This window comes from Astatotilapia calliptera, chromosome 11 (assembly GCF_964374335.1).
Source record: "Astatotilapia calliptera chromosome 11, fAstCal68.1, whole genome shotgun sequence".
Classification (NCBI taxonomy): domain Eukaryota; kingdom Metazoa; phylum Chordata; class Actinopteri; order Cichliformes; family Cichlidae; genus Astatotilapia; species Astatotilapia calliptera.
The window spans coordinates 4,185,800-4,207,310 of NC_137432.1; the positions used below are offsets into that span (position 1 = coordinate 4,185,800).

At 41.3% G+C, this 21,511-nt stretch overlaps 1 protein-coding gene across 6 annotated transcripts in view; it reads right to left on the minus strand.

The window, feature by feature from the left end:
- tsnare1 (T-SNARE Domain Containing 1) overlaps window positions 1-21,511 on the minus strand; it is a 269,581-nt gene that overhangs the window by 205,104 nt on the left and 42,966 nt on the right. For 4 of the 6 annotated variants that reach the window (XM_026184110.2, XM_026184107.2, XM_080307742.1 and 1 more), the window contains exon 2: window positions 3,124-3,245. In XM_026184110.2, coding sequence (XP_026039895.1) covers window positions 3,124-3,208 — 85 coding nt within the window. In that variant the 5' untranslated portion in view covers window positions 3,209-3,245. Of the gene's footprint in view, window positions 1-3,123; window positions 3,265-21,511 lie in introns of all 6 variants that reach the window. The other 2 variants (XM_080307744.1, XM_026184109.2) reach the window with 1 other exon arrangement.

A 21,511-nucleotide genomic window follows, 5' to 3' on the forward strand; every position in this document is an offset into this window, starting at 1 on the left:
ATCTTGTTCTTACCATTCAGCTGACTCCTCAGGACTTGCCTGACCCTCTGCAGGTACTTGGTGGTTGCAGCTTTTCTAGCGGCCTCTTCATGGTTCCCATTCGCCTGCGGGATCCCCAGGTACTTGTAACTGTCCTCTATGTCTGCAATGTTGCCTTCTGGTAGTTCAATCCCCTCAGTTCAATGAAGAGCATTTTAACATAATTCCCCCTTCTAGTGTCCAAGTGAGTGAGTGATGTGTGGAGGAGATGAGAGATGGCATCGTCTGTGGAACGATTTGGACGGTAAGCAAACTGTAGTGGGTCCAGTGTGTCTGGTAGTGAAGAAATGATGAAGTCTCTGACCAGGCGTTCAAAGCACTTCATCACTACTGAGGTGAGGGCTACAGGGCGATAGTCATTGAGAGAAGCAGGGTGGGGTTTCTTCGGGACAGGAACAATGATGGACTCTTTGAAGCATGTGGGGATCACCGACTGAGATAGAGAGATGTTGAATATCTCAGTGAACACAGGAGCTAGCTGGTATGCGCAGTCTCTTAGGATACGACCTGGGATGCCGTCTGGTCCTGCTGCTTTCCTGGTGTTCACTCTCTTGAAGGCTCTCCTTACTTCATGCTCGGAGATGACGAGCACGTTTCCGGTGCTGGCAGTATCTTCCTGTCTGCAGCCGTTAGCGCCGCTAACACTAGCATTGTTGGAGTCCTTAGCTGCAGCCTCGAAGCGAGCATAGAAAGTGTTCAGCTCGTCTGCCAGAGTCACGGCCGCGTTCGTCATACCGGTTGTTGGTGCTTTATAGTCCGTTATTGTCCTTAGTCCCCGCCACAGGCTCCTAGAGTCACTCTGTTGGAGTTGTGACTCTAGTTTCCTCCCGTAGCACTGCTTCGCCTCTTTCACCGCCCTCCGCACGTTATATGACGCGGCTTTGTACGGGTCCATGTCCCCCGTCATGAGTCCCGTGTTGTAGGCAGCGGTGCGGGATCTCAGAGCGTCGTGGATGGTTTTATCCACCCACGGCTTCTGGTTGGGAAACGTTGTGATAGTCATCATGTTTAGGTGGAAACAAGCAATCTAACTTTAACTCTGTTAAATGTCATATATTCTGTTTTCATGGATGCCTGGATGTTACACCTGGTAAAGCAGCCGCACTGATCATTTTATTAAAGATGAAAGAATTTAGACAGTTTGTAACTCTCAGTGATGCTGCAGAGTTCCTTTGACTTTGGGATCCTGCAGCAGAGTTTGGACCTGGAAATGGCTAATGACATCAAACTTAATGGCCGGATAGCATTTCTATTGCTTAATGCATAATTGTGTTGTGAATATTCATCCTTAATCTGTGAAAAAGCATAAGGTTCAGAAAAATTATAGTAATTACAAAATGGTACATTTCAGGCTAGAATAGCAAAGGGGAACCTGTCAGTAGAGCAACGAAGGAGAATGAACAGGGATGATCAAAAAAGAAGGAGAGAAAAAATTAACAGCCAGCCTGAGTTGAAGAAAGAGTTTCTCATAAAGGAAAGGGAAAGATATAGAGTGAAAGAGGGAAAAATAAAGAACACCAGTGATCTGAAAGGAAGAGAAAAAAGTCAGAAGAGGTGGTTTTGGAAACAAGCACAGAGAGACAAAAGGAGAGAAAGTCCAGCAGGGTCTAAACACACAACCACAGAGAACTTTAGGAATCAAGGAGTAGTAGGCAGCTACTTGCTGGTGAACTATTAAGATGTAGAACTTGACATGTGCAAAAACAGAATTGTTATGATGTGTCTTGTGATATTACAAAGGTTGTTAAGGTTTAATTGTCATTTTGAAAGAAATAATATCTTGTTTTCTACTAGAGCAGGGGTGTCAAACTCAAATACACAGTGGGCCAAAATTCAAAACTGGAACAAACTCGCAGGCTAACCTTAATATTTATTGAAATATATTTATTCCTCCAGATATAAGAATGAATCTTTTCTTATGGACTCAAACACGTTTTGGTGAAAAACTGAATATGGAACAAGCAAAGCTTAATACTAAACAATATATATATTAGCTGTATAATACCAGTAGACCAGCTCTGATAGTAATTTGGTGTGGCTTCGCGGGCCAAATGTAATTAGGCTTCGGGCCAAATTTGGCCTGCGGGCCAGAGTTTGACACCTATGTACTAGAGTGTCACCACCGTCAGACCTTGTCAACTCCATAATATAGAGTTTTTGTTTATTTTTCTCTTTTGGAGAACCATATAGTTTCCTCTCTCATGATCTTCCAATAAAAATACGTAATTTTCTCAATAAATGTGTAATTTGCTGCTTAATATGACTGTTTCTTATACAGATTAAATACAAGCTTCTGAAAATATGTATGACTGTAACTCTAATAATAAAAAGCCAAAACAATCTTAATTTTAAATGTGGTATAATTACTTTGAAAACATATGTGCATAAACAATAGAATAGAGAAGCTGCTAATAGTCAAAAGAGCTGAAACAACTTAATTTAAAATATATATTTTTGCATTTCTTTGTGTCTGACGGTGTTGACAAAAACCTTGCACTTCTCCAGGAAAAACACAAATTATTAAAAAATGTTACACCTGGGAGATTGTACCAAAACATGGTGAGACAGCCAAAACTTTGTGTAACAATTATATGTAAATATGTTTTTGAAAAATCAAAAAATATATTTTAGAAAATTAAAACCTTTTTTGTCCCTAATCTCAGGAATCACTGATCTGTAAACTGAAACTTTGGCCCAAGATCAAGGTATTGAACTCAACTATAGATTTGAAGAATTGTTACACTCAGTAACAATTCTTCAAAAAGCCCTGCTGTTCAAGCAGGGCTTTTTGGTAAATGCCACCTACATGCTAAAATACCTGCAGCGGTATCCTGGACATGTATTCAAATTAATTAAAATGATAAAAATTGTAACCTGATGATTTACAAAAAAGCAATGGCACCACTGAGTATTTATTTATTTATTTATTACTTCTTTCAATAATTGTCAAGACCCTTCCTGTCTAATAACATAAAGCATTAAACTTTAGGTTTACGACAAATTAAACCATCGCCATATTGTTATGAACATGTACATGTAGAATATCTTAAATGGCATCGTAAAATAGCATTTTTCTGTTCTTACCTACTGGCTGGTAGCCCTGCCTCATAGGACCTCCAAATGGGTTACGACTGCCAAAGGAGCCGCTGTCAATGGAACCATATGACATCCTGCCTGATGGTTGCTGAAGTGTCAGCTGCACACAACTGGGGAGGAAACAATAACCTGAATCAAACGAAAGAACGTAATTTATTTCCACTTTGGTCTTCTTCTAGTGTAAAATGAAATGCACTCCGAGAACTGACAGTAGGTGACAAAGTACACATGGGTTGTATGATGTATTTGTAGATGTAAACCATGTACAGATGGAATCATAAGAGAAAAATTCCTACTAGAGTTATTTTCTGATCTCTGTCGAGAACCAGCGATGTGACTGTTGCTGAATATGGGATAGTTCTTACTATAAAGAATGCAAAAAAACATAAGGGCACATACAACATACTTGCAGCATCCGCAGTTAGCAGTAGCATCCATAATTGTACAATACCAATGTAGTCGATGGATTAAAAATAAGGTTTTGCGTGTCAAAGTAATGCTCATATCTGTCCTAGTATGAAAACATTCTACAACTGATTGAAATTTGAAGAAACAACAGCTCAGTATATCCAACGTGCCTATGTCTGTGTTGTAGAGATAGCTGAAGTAGGGCTGCTTAAACTGTTACCAGCCAAACTCTCATAGAATAGTACTTTGCGACTCAAGGCAGGTCTCGACTGCACTGATTCAAGCAACAGAACTGCAAGGAAAGACTCCTGCTTATGTTAAAGGTAGAAATTTATAGTGAGTACAACTGTAAATAGAGCAATGACTCACTTTCTGTAAAGAAACCATTTGAAGGCAAAGAAAACACAAGAACACAAGGACTTTATTTATTCAGGTCAAATGGAAATCACATCACCAAATGATAGTATCTTAACATTGCTTCATGTTATTCATGTTCCTAATTAATATTTAGTCTTTAACATGAATTTTGGGTAACTATAGCATGTCAGGACGTTGTATCACATTGCTACTTCATGTTTGCTTATTCCACAGTTGTGGCCCCCTCTCCCTTCCATATGGCTCGCAGCAATTTGGAGTGGCTAACTCTAGACCTTTAGTGGAAATGTCTTTCTCATTGCCTGTGTACAACTCAACTCTGTGATGTTATAGACTTATACACTTCATCCATTGCTTAGATTCCTATAAAATGCTCTATTCTGCCATATATCTGCCTTTCCATTGTTCCTACAGCTTGAAATAAGGTCATAAGATGGCAAGCCTATCAATCTTTACAGCAGAGACATGGCAACATGCTCCATTGATGTACAGATTTTTTTTAATAGCCAATGTGGATTGATTTATAATAGCAAAAATCATTGGATGATGTATTTGAGCCGTTTATAAAATTGTGTACCTGCTACCAGTGGCTTTATACTCAAATGTGTGTGTTGCCACTGGAATGAACATTTTATTTCATGAATTGTCTTGTTTCATACTATGGCAGAAATGCTGGACTCTTGTAGTGACAATTACAGCTAATTTGTGAATATTATCTTTCTTACCTTATCATCAAATTCCTTTACTTGAAAGAGCACTGTTGGTTATATGTAGGTAGTACATTTTAAAGGAACTGGAGCAGCTTAATCCTTCTAACATGCAAGGACTAAAAACATAAGTATTTCAGTGTCGTTAGGATGTTAACCCATAGCCCACTTAGAAAAGTAAAAGAGTAGTGGGCAGAGAATACTTCTCTGAATGCTACAGAAAAGGTCAAAGAATCATGCGAACATGTGTTTCACCAGCGGCCAGAGTCACACAGATGACGCTGAAATCAACAAATCTCTCTGACTGCTTCAGCATGCCTACCAAAGGTCAGAATGTGATACTGGTCAAAGGGCCAAAACTCCTTCTCTGACCGTGAAAGACAAGCATTCAGACAAGCAGGAGAATATGATTACACACTGGAGTCACTGAGCTGCCCATTGTTGTGATGAAGCCAGTGAATCGGACCTATAGGACTGGCATAATGAGAGCAAAGTGGGACAGATACAGATTCACTGGGCCACGAGAAGGTTTAATCCGATTAATTTTCATTGAGAAGGGAGATTAATTACTTTTGGCAGTCCATAAACAATCTTCACTCTGCTTGATTTCAAGCCCAGTGACTGTGACACACATCCCTTATGAAGTGTGGACATGCACCATTTCTGTCTGCATGTAATGTGGATGGATGCACATTCGCATTCACACAAATCTGAATAAACCTCACCCTTCCACCAATGAGTGGAAATATAAATCCCCCACTTGGTTCAGTTGGCTTCTCAGACAAGTAGAAATTGAGGTCAGAGTGGTGGTGAAACTTAAAAATCATTGCTGTGCTATTACTCATGCACATGATGGCATCATCCCTGGTGATGTCACCAGAGCCTGCCCTGTCCTCAGAATCCCAGCAGTCTGTCACATCATCATCACTGTGGTTAAAAGTGAGGCCAAGAGCTGCTTCTGTTCTCTTATTGATAAATAATCATTTATACAGACACATTTGCACAAGGAATGAAGTTGTCATAAAGCCAGACTGAGACAGTGCAAATATCATTTTGCCTCTTTGACAAGCCTGTGTATAAACGGCTTTAACATTGTGGTTCAACCATTGTTAAACTATTGTTAAGTTAAACATACAGTATGAAACCACTGAGTTTAGATAAGGTGCTAAACACTCCTTTACCCTCTAGCAGGTTTTTGCCTTTAAGTTTCTTGTTTTGTTGTTTAGCTGAAACTATGTGCACAGAGCTGCAATTAAGTCTACATCAGTCTGTCAAGATAGGAGAGAATGTACTGACAGCTGCTGATTCTCAGCACAGACTGGATGGACATGATGCCGCATTAACAGCATGCTGAGCGAAACACCTCAGGAATTGGTGATTTTTTTTTTTTTAGCATGTGGCAATCTTCGGGAGCAAAAGCTTTTTAATAAATTTGTCGGATAGTGTAAAATCACAACAGCAGTTGCTTTCAGGTGATTTATCCTGTAAAGTAAAGACCCTATAGCAGGGGTATCAAACTCATTTTACATCGCGGGCTGCATACAGCCCACTTTGACATAAGTGGGCCGAACCAGTGAAACTCCCCTTTCTGTCAGTGTAAAGAAGTTACATATTTAACTGTTTTTCTACATGATAAAGAAAAAGCTGTGACAAAGAAAGAAATCTGTCAGCAAATTGTAAGAAAGAAAACTGTAAACTTACAGAAAAAAAGTTTAAGTAGCTCATTGCTTAGACTGACCATATTTTTTGTTAACTAAATGTGGAAGAGCAGCGGCTCTACTCTGAGCCCCTCCCAGATGGCTGAACTTCTCACCCTATCTCTAAGGGAGAGGCCAGCCACCCTTAGGAGGAAGCTCATTTCGGCTGCTTGTATCCGCGATCTCGTTCTTTCGGTCACTACCCACAGCTCGTGGCCATAGGTGAGGGTAGGGACGTAGATCGACCGGTAAATTGAGAGTTTCACTTTTACACTCAGCTCTCTCTTCACCACGACGGACTGGTGCAGCGTCTGCATCACTGCGGCACACTCAGCTGCGAACCGTTCCAGTGCAAACTGGAGGCCCTCACCCGATGAAGCCAACAGAACCACATCATCCGTGAAAAGCAGAGACAAGATTCTGAGGCCACCAAAGTGAAAGCCCTCCGCCACTTGGCTGCGCCTAGAAGTCCTGTCCATAAAAATTATGAACAGAATCGGTGACAAAGGGCAGCCCTAGCGGAGCCCATCACCCACCAGGAACGAGTCCGACTTATTACCGGCAATGCGAACCAAGCTCTTGCAACAGTTGTATAGGGATCGAATGGCCCGTAGCAATTGGCCAGACACCCCATACTCCCGCAGCACCTCCCACAGGACACCCCGATTGACACGGTCGAATGCCTTCTCCAAGTCCACAAAACACATGTAGACTGGTTGGGCAAACTCCCATGCACCCTCAAGTATCCTCGAGAGGATAAAGAGCTGGTCCAGTGTTCCGCGACCAGGACGGGGCGGACCTCATCCACACCAGGGGGCTCTGCCACCAAGGAGCTGTTTAACTGCCTCAGTGACCTCGCCCCCGGAAATTGGTGGGTCATCCCCCTCATCCCCACACTCTGCTTCCTCCTCGGAAGACATGTCAGTGGGAATAAGGAGGTATTCCTTCCACCGCCCAACAATTTTCTCAGTCGAAGTCAGCAGCGCTGGGCCAGCACTATACACAGTGCAGGTACAGCACCGCTTTCCCCTCCTGAGACGCCTGACGGTTGGCCTCTCCGAACTCCTCCCACACCCGAGTTTTTGCTTCAGCCACTGGCCGAGCCGCATTCTGTTTGGCCTGTCGGTACCTGTCAGCTGTCTCCGAAGTCCCACAGGCTAACCAAGCCCGATAGGACTCCGGAGGCAGCCTGGTGGCTCCCTTCACCTCTGGTGTCGGAGATTACCACCACGACAGGCACCAACCACCTTGAAGCCGCAGCTCAATGCAGCAGCTTCAGCAATGGAGATGCTGAACATGGTCCATTCGGACTCAATGTCCCCAGTCTCCCTCGGAATGCTTTTGAAGCTCTGCCGGAGGTGTGCGTTAAAGATCTTGCGGACTGGGGCCTCTGCTAGGCGTTCCCAGCACATCCTCACTACGCATTTAGGTGCACCGGGTCTGTCCAGCGTCCTCACCCGCCACCTGATCCAACTCACCACCAGGTGGTGATCAGTTGACAGCTCAGCCCCTCTCTTTACCCGAGTGTCCAGAAGATATGGTCGCAGGTCTGGTGATACGATTACAAAATCGATCATCGACCTGCAGCCTAGAGCGTCCTGGTGCCACGTGCACTTATGGACACTCTTATGTTCAAGATTCAATCAAATTTAGGTTTTCTTTGCTCAAAATAAATTTCTCCTCAAAATGCAACACTTGCACCACCAATTCTTTTTTACGTGCGCTCAAAATTGTTTTATGTGCGCTCAGAATAGTGGCACAAAAATAACGCCATACTTGTTGACAGTGAAAATCCTGACCTTGAGATGCATTATTACAAGAAACATAAATTATAAAGGCTAATGTAACAAAAATAGCACATATCATAATCTTGAATTGCAAGAATTTACAATTTCCATCAGTGCTTGGAAAAAAAAAAGATTTTCTTGTAGTAAACATGTGGCTTTGATGCAATTTCACAACACACAAAAATTCCAAAGATTTTTCTAGCACATCAAATGCCTCCTTTGAATGAAGACAGCCTTTCCTTTTAGAGGAAAATAAGCCCTTACACTGGTAAACAGAGTAGATGTGAGGTAGAGTGGTGTGCACCCCTGTGTGACACTGCAGGACACAGAAGGATGGTAAATGCAGGCCTGGCAGGGCAGAATGACTGGATCCGCAGCTACTCGACACCCCCACTGGTTTCATTCAGTTCCCTACTCCTTTCACAGCTGTCATTATCTGCAACACAAGGCTTAGCTTAGCCCGAGCAGGCAACTGAGCAGAAATAAGCCTACGCCCTGGACACAAATGCTACATTTATCACAAACAAGCAAGGGCCAACCTGAGATGGAACTGTGAGTGAGCATGTATAAATATGTGTGTGTGCGTCTGTGTGTATATGAAGGCTGATGTGATCAAAAAAAAGTGCTGATATTATCAACCATAATAGTTAACTTTTTATACATATAAATACACACATAATCTTATATATATATATATATATATATATATATATATATATATATATATATATATATATATATGTGTGTGTATGTATATATATATATATATATATATATATTATAACAGTGCTGCACAATTATTTTGATCTGCATTAACATCAGAACTTTTATAGAGAGAGTACTGCCTTCACATTTGTACAAATATTTGCATAAATATAAAATATAATGCAAAATTAAAGCGACAGTGCACTGCTCTCACTTTTATATAGTTCTACAGTAATATAAAAAATATCTAAAACTTCCTTCATTGTAGCTACGTAATGGATGTGACTGGGCAAAGAGATAACGCATCGTTTGTCCAGTAAGTTGTCCACTTTCCTTTAGACTTTGTTAGACATTGTGGTTAGTGGACATTTATATTTGGCCAAATGGAATGGCGCGGAATTGGTGATTTCAGTGCATCCTGATGCTTTGTACAGGTGCACTTTTATGGACAGCTGACTTTATGTTGGATCATTCACGTTAGCAGCCATTGCATTGTTTTTCTTGACCTTCACACATCAATTGAACTACAGTTTGTGCATATGATTTGTTCCTGCCACTCGCCCTAAATCCATGTATTTCCACACAACAGATGATGATCCACTTCAAGGGACAAGCTCTTCACCTTCTGCTGTGGTAGACACTTGATTTTCGCTGTGTGTCTTTTTAAGGCAGAGTTATTGAACCAGACTAGTCCAGGAAATTTCAAGCTGTACAGTGCACTAATTTAGAGCGTGATTTGCTCTTGCTTTGTGTTTACTGATGGAGCACACATTTTCAGGATCACTCATTCATGCTCATGTAATTGTGGGAGGCAACAATCATGATTGTTGTTTAAATGTAATTAATTGCGCATCCCTAATATATAATATTTAGAGTTTCTCAATCACTGCCATTAAGCATCAGAAACATATTAACTCTTTCTGTGTAAGGCATTTGGTCATCAACAGGTTGCTGCTATTTGAGCATTTAGGATTTGGCAGGTTGGGAAACTGTAATTTCCAGTGAGTGCCAAGCCTCTTCCTTTAATGACTGCGATTATTCAGAAACGAATGTGGCGGTGACCATGACCAGTGTGCCCTCCACCAGTGTACTTTAAACTGTACAATAGCAATTAACCCAGTTTGGCAAAAAATATTTCTTTAACTATCTGTGCACATGGTATTGACTGAAAGGACCCAACTGACCACCATAAAAAGTTGCCTTGAAAGGAGTTTATACTAAAATGCCTGTCAGTTTGAAATACTCAACAAAAGACACAGGTAATGAGTAACAACATTCCAGATTTTTCCAGCCCACTGTCTAGTCAGAAAGTGGAGCCTACACGACTGCCAACACGAGCAATTATTTCACCACTAAGTCATGCCATTTCAGCATCTGCTGCATCAGCTCCTAATAATACATTTCCTTCATTATACAGTAGGAAAACATCTCTCTTTCATGAGCCCACATCTGGACAGAAGCTAAAGAAGCAGAAGCTGGTGGTATCAGTGAACTGCATCTTCTCAGTAGCAAACAACAGACTACACAGAAAAAATAGGTTAGTGAACTAAGTGCAGAACAAAATATTTGTGTCAGGTGGTGGAGAAGAGTGAAAACAGCAAAATACAGTGATGTGATGGATGTCAACTGTTTGTTAACAAGCTCATCACATCAAGTAAAACAGAGAAGATGCTGAGCCCATTCCCCAGAGGTGTCAATTAGTGCAATTTGTCAAAACTGTTCTGTTCATTTGCACAACATGTTCCAAATGGCCACAACAGAAGCTTTCAGTGCCGAAACCTAACCAGCAAGTGAAAATGAAAGTAAGAAGTAAGAGGAAAACTTCAGAGTACAAAAAACAATGGTCCCAGCATGACATGGAACTACAGCTTCCTGGCCCATAAACCTGCAAAATGTCACCACCTCTCTTCTTCCAATCTGATGTAGACATTGTTGGTCTCTAACATGGAATTGTTATTTGTCATTGTCAAATACTGCCATGGCCAGTGTGCATGCATGTTGACATTGCATGCAACAATCATCTGACAAAGCTGTTATATTACGTGATGAGTTCAAATGTATTGATGAATCCCAAAAATTGTTTTTCACAGCACACACTCACCTAAGGAACCATATACCAACAGTAAACAGAAGGCAAATACGATGTTTCACATCGGTTGCATGAACTAAAAAAATTATTAACAGCAAATCATTAGCAACAATATCAGTGCATTAAAACTGGAGTTATTGGACTTGACCCGACAAAGACCTGTGAATGAACACAAATAGTCAAAAAAATAGTCTCAGTCCGAGGGGAACCTGCACATATCCAAACCAACCTGATAGAGCAATGAATTTTTAACCAGGGATGGCGGTAAAGAGACTCAAACATTAATTCAAAAAATCTAAAGTTATCATAGTTAATATTAGGTATGTCATTGGGTATGGTATACCTGTGCTGCAACACATGCTTTATCCATTTTCTTGCAGAATTTGATATTACATTGTTAATATGAAGCATTAATATGAAATGTAGCATCCATATAAGCTTGTTGTCATCTGTGTCTGTACCAGAAATTTCTGTAACTTTTGATATATCCACTACTCTATCCATGTCTATAATTACTAAACCCCCACACACAAGCAACACTGACATACAGTGATTACTTCTTCTTTTTTTTATGTTTATTTATAAGATTTTAAGTTCAAAGTTACATAACGTCACACCAGACAAAGTACATAAGATTCAAAAACAATAACTTAAGCACAGAAAAAAAAAAGAAAAAACAGAAACCAAACAAAAAAAAAAAAACCCAAACAGGAAAACAGGAAAGAAAAGGAAAAAAATAAAAACAAAAATAAATAAATAAATAAAAATACACCAGTTAGCCAGTACAAATCAAAAGTTCAAAAGAAACACCATTGTCCAAAGAAGATGATCTTCTGTGTGAGTTTAGACAGGGCAACAGAGAGTTCACCAAGACCAGAAGATGTGGGAAAGATGTGTCCAGGAAGCACTCAGGGTCCGGCAGAAGTGCAGTTTCACAAAAACACAAAGTGCAGTCAAATGGGTTAAAGTTTATGTTATATTCCCATTAATATGATTGAGAAAAGGGCCCCAGATTTCAACAAACTTAAAATGGGTGTCAGCCAAATGATAACGAACCTCTTCAATATACAAACAAGCAATCATCTCCAAACCCAGCCAAAACCTGAACAATGGAGGAGATGGTGATTTCCAGGCTCTAAGAATAAGTCTTTTAGCTACAATCATGCCAAACATTAAGGCTTTCTGAAGAGGACGTCTGAGTGCCAATGAGGTTAGGGAGCAGCCTAGCACTGCAAGTACACCATCCGGCTCTAATTTAAAGTCATAAATCCGGTTATGTACAGGGAGTGCAGAATTATTAGGCAAGTTGTATTTTTGAGGAATAATTTTATTATTGAACAACAACCATGTTCTCAATGAACCCAAAACACTCATTAATATCAAAGCTGAATGTTTTTGGAAGTAGTTTTTAGTTTGTTTTTAGTTTTAGCTATTTTAGGGGGATATCTGTGTGTGCAGGTGACTATTACTGTGCATAATTATTAGGCAACTTAACAAAAAACAAATATATACCCATTTCAATTATTTATTTTTACCAGTGAAACCAATATAACATCTCCACATTCACAAATATACATTTCTGACATTCAAAAACAAAACAAAAACAAATCAGCAACCAATATAGCCACCTTTCTTTGCAAGGACACTCAAAAGCCTGCCATCCATGGATTCTGTCGGTGTTTTGATCTGTTCACCATCAACATTGCGTGCAGCAGCAACCACAGCCTCCCAGACACTGTTCAGAGAGGTGTACTGTTTTCCCTCCTTGTGAATCTCACATTTGATGATGGACCACAGGTTCTCAATGGGGTTCAGATCAGGTGAACAAGGAGGCCATGTCATTAGTTTTTCTTCTTTTATACCCTTTCTTGCAGCCACGCTGTGGAGTACTTGGACGCGTGTGATGGAGCATTGTCCTGCATGAAAATCATGTTTTTCTTGAAGGATGCAGACTTCTTCCTGTACCACTGCTTGAAGAAGGTGTCTTCCAGAAACTGGCAGTAGGACTGGGAGTTGAGCTTGACTCCATCCTCAACCCGAAAAGGCCCCACAAGCTCATCTTTGATGATACCAGCCCAAACCAGTACTCCACCTCCACCTTGCTGGCGTCTGAGTCGGACTGGAGCTCTCTGCCCTTTACCAATCCAGCCACGGGCCCATCCATCTGGCCCATCAAGACTCACTCTCATTTCATCAGTCCATAAAACCTTAGAAAAACCAGTCTTGAGATATTTCTTGGCCCAGTCTTGACGTTTCAGCTTGTGTGTCTTGTTCAGTGGTGGTCGTCTTTCAGCCTTTCTTACCTTGGCCATGTCTCTGAGTATTGCACACCTTGTGCTTTTTGGCACTCCAGTGATGTTGCAGCTCTGAAATATGGCCAAACTGGTGGCAAGTGGCATCTTGGCAGCCGCACGCTTGACTTTTCTCAGTTCATGGGCAGTTACTTGGCGCCTTGGTTTTTCCACACGCTTCTTGCGACCCTGTTGACTGTTTTGAATGAAACGCTTGATTGTTCGATGATCACGCTTCAGAAGCTTTGCAATTTTGAGACTGCTGCATCCCTCTGCAAGATATCTCACTATTTTTGACTTTTCTGAGCCTGTCAAGTCCTTCTTTTGACCCATTTTGCCAAAGGAAAGGATGTTGCCTAATAATTATGCACACCTGATATAGGGTATTGATGTCATTAGACCACACCCCTTCTCATTACAGAGATGCACATCACCTAATATGCTTAATCGGTAGTAGGCTTTCGAGCCTATACAGCTTGGAGTAAGACAACATGCATGAAGAGGATGATGTGGACAAAATACTCATTTGCCTAATAATTCTGCACTCCCTGTATATTAAATATCTCTGCCCAGAAACTCCTGAGTGTGGGGCAAGACCAGAAAAGGTGACCAAGGGTTCCATCCATTGCTTTGCATCTGTCACACAAAGACGAAATACACGGAAAAATGCTGCATAGCTTTGTTTTAGAAAAATGCAAACGATGAAGGACCTTGAATACAGTGATTACTTCTAACACTGGGACACTGCTTTCTTCTTTTATACCATAAGAGATAGACAGCACATGACAGCTTGTCCATAATTTATCAGACATACCAAGCAGGCAGGTAAAAGCATCATCATTTTTGTTTTGTTAAATTACTAATTTAATACTGATGTGAATGAACTGATTGCAACTGCTTCTGGAGGAAATCAATCTGATTTCTGACTATACAGACCACCAGCTGGCTCCTACAATTAAGGCAGGGTGAAGCACAATGCCTGTTCCTTAGTTAGGGTAGGGGCTGTTCTGAGAGTGTGGACACTGACTGTTCAATATATTTAATAAAAGGCCATGGCAGGCCCATATATCAGCTTATCTCCTCTAACCCTTAGAGTGTGTGTAATATGTGCCAGAATATTTCTGTGCATACCAAGAACTCCAAAGCATCATACCAATTGTGCACTTATTCAAGAAGACTGAACAATGAATAGACCTATTTAAAACAGCAGTGTGACCAGGGTCAGTGTTAGTATAATCATATTCCTATCAGTAGTCTGGAATCATTTCAGTGAAACATGATGGCCATTAAGACTGTAGGGCTGGATCTTCAAGACAAGACTGACCCTAATCAGCTTGCTAATTTTGAGATCTAAAACATCACGATTTCCAACTCAGATTGAAGTTCCCTGTCTAATTATCACTCTCGCACAGCACAATTAAGTGACTTGGGTCAATGAATATACAAATGTTACATATGATTCATTTACCAACCCAGAAATGTCTAATGGAATCATATTCTACAGTGTTCAGTAATGGCTCTCATTTAAACCCAATGGTTTATATGTGGCTGTGGGCAGGTCAAACAGCTCTTTGATAGTGGGTAATACGCAATGTACTAATGCTTCATAGATAATTAAATTATGCACTGCGGTGCTTTGAGATATGTGTTAGCATAGCTAACATTCATGCTAACATGATAACAAACAACAATTCTAATATGTTGAATTTCGGAAGGAATAACAATAAACATTTTAGACAACTTAAAATTCATCCTCCAGAATATCCACATGTTCCAGATGAGGTGTTAAAATATTTTATTCTGGGCTGACCAACTGAAATCTTCCAGTATTTTGCAGACATCCCAGTGTATTCTGTTCATCTGGACATTGTGTTTTCAGTAGAGAAAATGTTTCATCCTTCCTTCCTTACCCAGATGACTGAGAATGCATCAAACTGTTTTGCTGACACATTCACCGTTCCCAGATGATGAACGGGAATTCATGGGTCAGAATGGGGGATTTTTCTTAGACATTCATGACGTAAAACCCCATTTGGCTGGTGATGCTAACATCTTCACTCCTCCAGAAATGTAGCTTTTTTACTCCCTCTACACAAACTTTTTTTTTAGGTCCTCCCATTGTGCAGATAAATGATTGTAATTGATGACTGTAGAGTAATGCAATGAATTGCTAGAGATATTATGTTTACAGTAACATACTGCTTTGCAACACATTATACCCAACACATTATTCTGATTAACATTAAATAAATAAACATTAGTAACCATATTGTCTCAAAAGGGAAATAAAAAATATCAACATCATCATTGTATGGCTGCTCACATTACAGTAACTATTAACATTTACCAGGATCCTGGCAACAGGATTAATGTTAGAGGTGGAGGGATAGGATAGGTTTAGTCTTTTTTATTTATTTTCTACCAATTTAGCGCACCAAAATATAAACCGTATAGCAGAAGAACTATAATGTTAAAATGCACGTGTAAGACCTGACATTTAAAATTAGGCATTTTCCAAAATATTCTGATTTAACATATTGCTAAGTTTCAATAAGGAGGTTTGACTATGTACATGTAAAGCCTCTGAGTCAAAAATTCAGGCTCCAGACTGCTCAAAACACTATGTGTCAGACAGTTTTCTGCCCCTGGCTCTGTATGATGTCAGACATAGTTCAAGGGGCACAGTCAGAAGAAAGTTACCTTTAAAAAACTTATAAAAAACTTTATATCAGTGGATAGGTCTGAAGTTGTTTAAAAGATCTGATGTGAAAAAAACTGGAAAAAAAATTCATAAAATTCATTGCTATATCACCTTTTGGATGGGGACCATTTTGGGTCCCGAGGAGCCTAAAAGGGTGTAAATTGTAAAAACTCTTATTGCTCCAAAAATAATAATGGGTCCAAATCAATTCTGTTCTGAATTCTTTACCTATCCAAGGTTCTAATAACCTCATGCCAAGTAGTTCCATTTGCAACTCATTTTTTGAAAATATTGCATATTATGGTTTTTTACCCTCCAAAAAACAGGGTTTTTTATGACAATAAAGCCATAGAAACATAAAAAATATTAAAAAACTTATGAAAAACTTTATATCAGTGGATAGGTCTGAAGTTGTTTAAGGTAGGAGACAATGAACTGAGGGGCTGGACCAAGGCACACTATAAGAGCAATAACAATGACATTAAAAAGTGAATAATGTAAACCTCCTTTAGTGTTAAAGAACACAAATACTGATAATACCTGATAATTGGCAGAAGAAGTCCACTTTAACTGACTAAATTTAGTTCTTTCGAATATACACTCAACAAAAATATAAACGCAACACCTTTGTTACTGCTCCCATTCCCCATGGGATGGACGTAGAGACCTAAAATTCATTCCAGATACACAATATAGCCATCCCTCCCAAACAGTGGTCACAAATCAGTCCAAATGTGTGGTAGTGGGCACATCTGCCATATTGAGATAATCCATCCCACCTCACAGGTGTGCCACATCAGGATGCTGATCTGACATCATGAGTAGTGCACAGGTATACCTCAGACTGCCCTGGAATGTGCAGTTTTTTGCGCTATTGGGGGTCTGGGGACCCAGAACCGGTCAGTATCTGGTGTGACCACCATTTGCCTCATGCAGTGCAACACATCGTCGCATGGAGTCTATCAGATTGTCAATTGTGGCCTGTGGAATGTTGGTCCACTCCACTTCAATGGCTGTGCGAGGTTGTTGGATATTCGTGGGAACTGGTACACGCTGTCGTATACGCCGGTCAAGCACATCCCGAACATGCTCAATGGGTGACATGTCCGGTGAGTATGCTGGCCATGCAAGAACTGGGACATTCTCAGCTGCCATCTGCCCTGAACAATGTGAACCATGATTCATCCGTGAAGCGCACACCTCTCCAACGTGCCAGACGCCATCGGATGTGAGCATTTGCCCACACAAGTCTGTTACGGCGACGAGCTGGAGTCAGGTCAAGACCCCGATGAGGACGACGGGCATGCAGTTGAGTGTCCCTGAGACGGTTTCTGACAGTTTGTGCAGAAATTGTTTGGTTGTGCAAACCAATTGTTCCAGCAGCTGTCTGGGTGGCTGGTCTCAGACGATCTTGGAGGTGAACCTGCTGGATGTGGAGGTCCTGGGCTGGTGTGGTTACACGAGGTCTGCGGTTGTGAGGCTGGTTGGATGTGCTGCCATATTCTCTGAAACGCCTGTGGAGACGGCTTATGGTTGAGAAATGAACATTCAATGCACGGGCGACAGATCTGGTTGACATTCCTGCTGTCAGCATGCCAGTTGCACGCTCCCTCATTGCTTGTGGCATCTGTGGCATTTTGCTGTGAGACAAAACTGCACATTCCAGGGTGGCCTTTTGTTGTGGGCAGTCTGAGGTACACCTGTGCACTACTCATGATGTCAGATCAGCATCCTGATGTGGCACACCTGTGAGGTGGGATGGATTATCTCAATATGGCAGATGTGCCCACTACCACACATTTGGACTGATTTGTGACCACTGTTTGGGAGGGATGGTTATAGTGTGTATCTGGAATGAATTTTAGGTCTCTACGTCCATCCCATGGGGAATGGGAGCAGTAACAAAGGTGTTGCGTTTATATTTTTGTTGAGTGTATTTTAGGTATTTAACTTCATTTAATCAAGGAGAGCACAATGTTACATGATAAAACAATGCAACCATTATTTTGTACAAAGGTTATGCAAAGGAGATGCATGTGTCATGGTCCGCCAGTCCTCGCTGGTCGACCTGCCATGTCTGCGTTGTTTTTTGGTGTTGGAATGAAACCATCTGTTAATACTGCTTTCTGAACCCTTGCCTGTTTTAGCATTAAATGGTGCCAAGCTCACAGAAATCACCCATCACACTCAGGCCATTCAACTTTTCTTATCAGGTAACCATGTTGTGAAATTAGTTTTTTTCTGTTTGACACAAACAACACACACAGTCCCCAGATAGACTGGTCAAAGGGATGTATTGCTGGATGGAGCCTGTGGTGCCATGAGAACTGTCTGCTCCCTGGTGCTTCGCTTCCCACTATTCACCTGAACTTTTTCAGGGGACCATTATGTTCACTAAGCTGGATCTAAGGAATGCTTACCATTTGGTCAAGATAAGGGTGGGAGACGAATGGGAGCCTTCAATACTCACCTCTGACATTTCAAGTACTTGTATTGTAGAAGTATTGAAGATTATCATTAACCACAGAACATGGGAATCATATCCGCTAAGTCCTGCAGCGCCTGTTGTAGAACCAGCTGTTCGTCAAAGGAGAGGAATGTGAGTTTAAAGTTCAGTCTGTCTCTTTTTTGGGGTATATTGTGGAGCAAGGTCAGCTTTTGGCTGATCTGGCCAAGATTACGGCCATTGTGGAATGGCTTCGCCAATTTCTACAGACATTATATTTGAGACTTAAGTCTAATTGTTCTGCCTTTGACATACTTGGCCTCTCCCAGCAGCGCAACAAGCCTTTGACCAACTCAAACAGAGATTCGCCTCCGCACCTATTTTGGTTCAGCCTGACCTCTCTCAACCATTTGTTGGAGGTGAAGTTACAGACCCAGTTCATGGAATGTGAAGTCAGATGCGCTTTCCCGGCAATTTTCCTCTCCAGTTGAGGCCTCTGAGAAGGATGACGCTATCCTACCCTCTGTCTGCATCACTGGATCCCTCACGTAGGAAATTGAGTCACTGATTAGGGATGCAAAGCGGGAGGAACCAGACCCTGGGACTGATCCACTGAATTGGCTACATGTACCCTCTTCAGTTCGCAGCAAGGTAATTCAGTGGGCCCATTCAGCTAAGTTTTCATGCAGTCCTGGTAAGAACCACACAGTGTCATTTATGCAACGCTTGTTTTGGTGGCCGTCATTGGCACAGACGTCCAGGACTTTGTCTCTGCTTGTTCCACCTGTGTGCAGTACAAGGTGTCCAACTCCGCTCCTGCTGGATTCCTATTCTAAGGTTGCCCTGGTCTCACATTGTACTGGACTTCATCACTGGATTGCCTCTGTCCTCAGGTAATACTTGTAGATCAATTCTCTAAAGCTGCACACCTCATTGCACTGCCCAAGTTACCCACAGCCTTAGAGACGGCAAAGCTGTTAACCAATCATGTTTTTCGCCTGCACGGCATTCCCCAAGATATTATGTCTGATTGGGGTCCTCACTTTACTTCTCGGGTTTAGAGGGAGTTTTGTTCCGAACTGGGTGCCCAAATGACACTTTCCTAGGGGTTTCATCCCCAAACCAAGAGTCAGGCAGAGAGGGCCAACCAGGAGTTGGAGGCCACGTGGCTTCGTCTAACCAGTCTCACCGAAGTTCACCACTTGCATGGGTAGAATATTCCCACAACTTGATGACCTACTCTGCCACTGGCCTGTCACCATCTGAAGCATTGTTGGGGTATCACCCTCCACTCCTGTCCGTCACAGAAGGGGAGCACGAAGTTCCCTTGGTCCAGCATCACCTTCGTCGCTGCCAACACCTGTGGAGGTCTACCCAGGCAGCTTTCCTCAGGATCAGTGAGCAAAACAAAAAACTGGCTGACTGTCACAGGACTGTTCCTCCTCCATATACACAAGGTCAGAAAGTGTGGTTGTCTACTAAAAATGTCCCTTTACGTAGCGAGTCCAAAAAGCTTGCTCCTCACTTTATTGGACCTTTTGACATTACGACTATGATTAATCCTGTGACTGCTCGGTTGACCTTAATACGAAATATGAAGATCCATAACATCTTTCATGTCTCTCAACTGAAGCGTGTCCGGTTCAGTTCGTTGGATCGTTGAGGAGTGCAGTCAGTTCTCCAGGTCGTTAGGTGAAAGTGTTTCTGTCGGCCAGTTGTTTTGGAGTGTACTTACTGCAGCATCCTTTGTTTATAGGAGGACTGCAGAAATGTGTGGAGGAAGCTGGACACTGTACGCAGACACAGAAGGGAGCAGAATATTCACCAGGGAAGTCATGGCATGGGCGCTGGGAACGGGCACACGATGAGAGCATGCACTGTGGATTATTTGCGCCATTGTTGTTGTTTCACTGTAAATAAACACACGGTGTTCAACTCAGGAAGTCCTGTGTTTGGGTCCTGCTTTTGCCAACGTGACAAATAGCGTGTTATCCAGCCGCAGCAAAGAGGGCTGGTTTACATCAGTGTCCACAGATTTGTTTTTGTTTCAGCCATTGTTTCACTTGGGAATTAAAAACTAGGATCTATTAACATTTTTATTGCAGATGGTGAACTGTTCAAAATCTGAGGACCTTTGAATGAGAATGAGGACTGACCAAATAATGTTTTGTATTTTGGTAGTTTGCAGTCCTCGTGTGCTGCTGGCTTTTAGAATCGTTTTGCTCACACAGTGCTTTCATAGAAGGCAATTCAGATACAGTTTTATTTAGTTGTAACTTGTAAATTTTATCTTTATAACCTCAAAGATTGAGCTTTTTTATAAACATACTTCCTGATTAGTTCTGATTAGACCTTTCAGAATAGCATTTACAAATTACATGTACAATTCAGGGTTTATTTCTACTTGTATTTAACATTTAGTGTTCTCACTAGAAAAAACAACAACAAAGAAATACATCTTTAAACAATGTGGAGAATCTAATAACTTTAAGTGTCCTCTAGTGTATTCTGCATAATCCATCAAACTCTACACTTTTAAACATTTATCTTACCATTTCATCTGTCAGGTTTACTGATAGCTATGAACAATAAAAGTCATTTGTTTGCCTGATCTGTCAGTTTGCTTAAACCCCTCTATTTTTTCTGAGTGTACAGTCCAGAATTTGAAATACATGAACTGTACGGCAAAAAAAAAAATCAAAAAAAAAATCCATGTATATCAATATACAGAAACACACACACACACACACACACTAGTATCCTACAGCTATGCCAGATTAAGCCCTAAAATAGCTTAAATGCAGCACTTTGTAGAGTTCCAAAGCCCCATGGCTACAAATGATATCTGGCTTTTAATATGAGATTAAAGTAAAAGGAAGTTTTGCAGATACCATGAAGAGAACAAAGTGGCTGCTGGTTTTCTTGCAAGCTTTTTGATGTGAATACTTGGAGATACAGACATGCTGCCATGTGGATTTGTATAACAGGATCAAAGGGAAGAATGAAAATCAAAAGGCAGTGTGTTTTGAGGTTCAGCATTTGACAGTAACCTCTTCAGAGAAGAAAAGGAGGAAGAATTCAAAATCAGTTTCTCTCTGGTGAGAAAGTGACTCTGCTTCATCCCCTCTCTTTATTGTCACCTCTCTAGCTGACACAGGGAAACTTAAAGA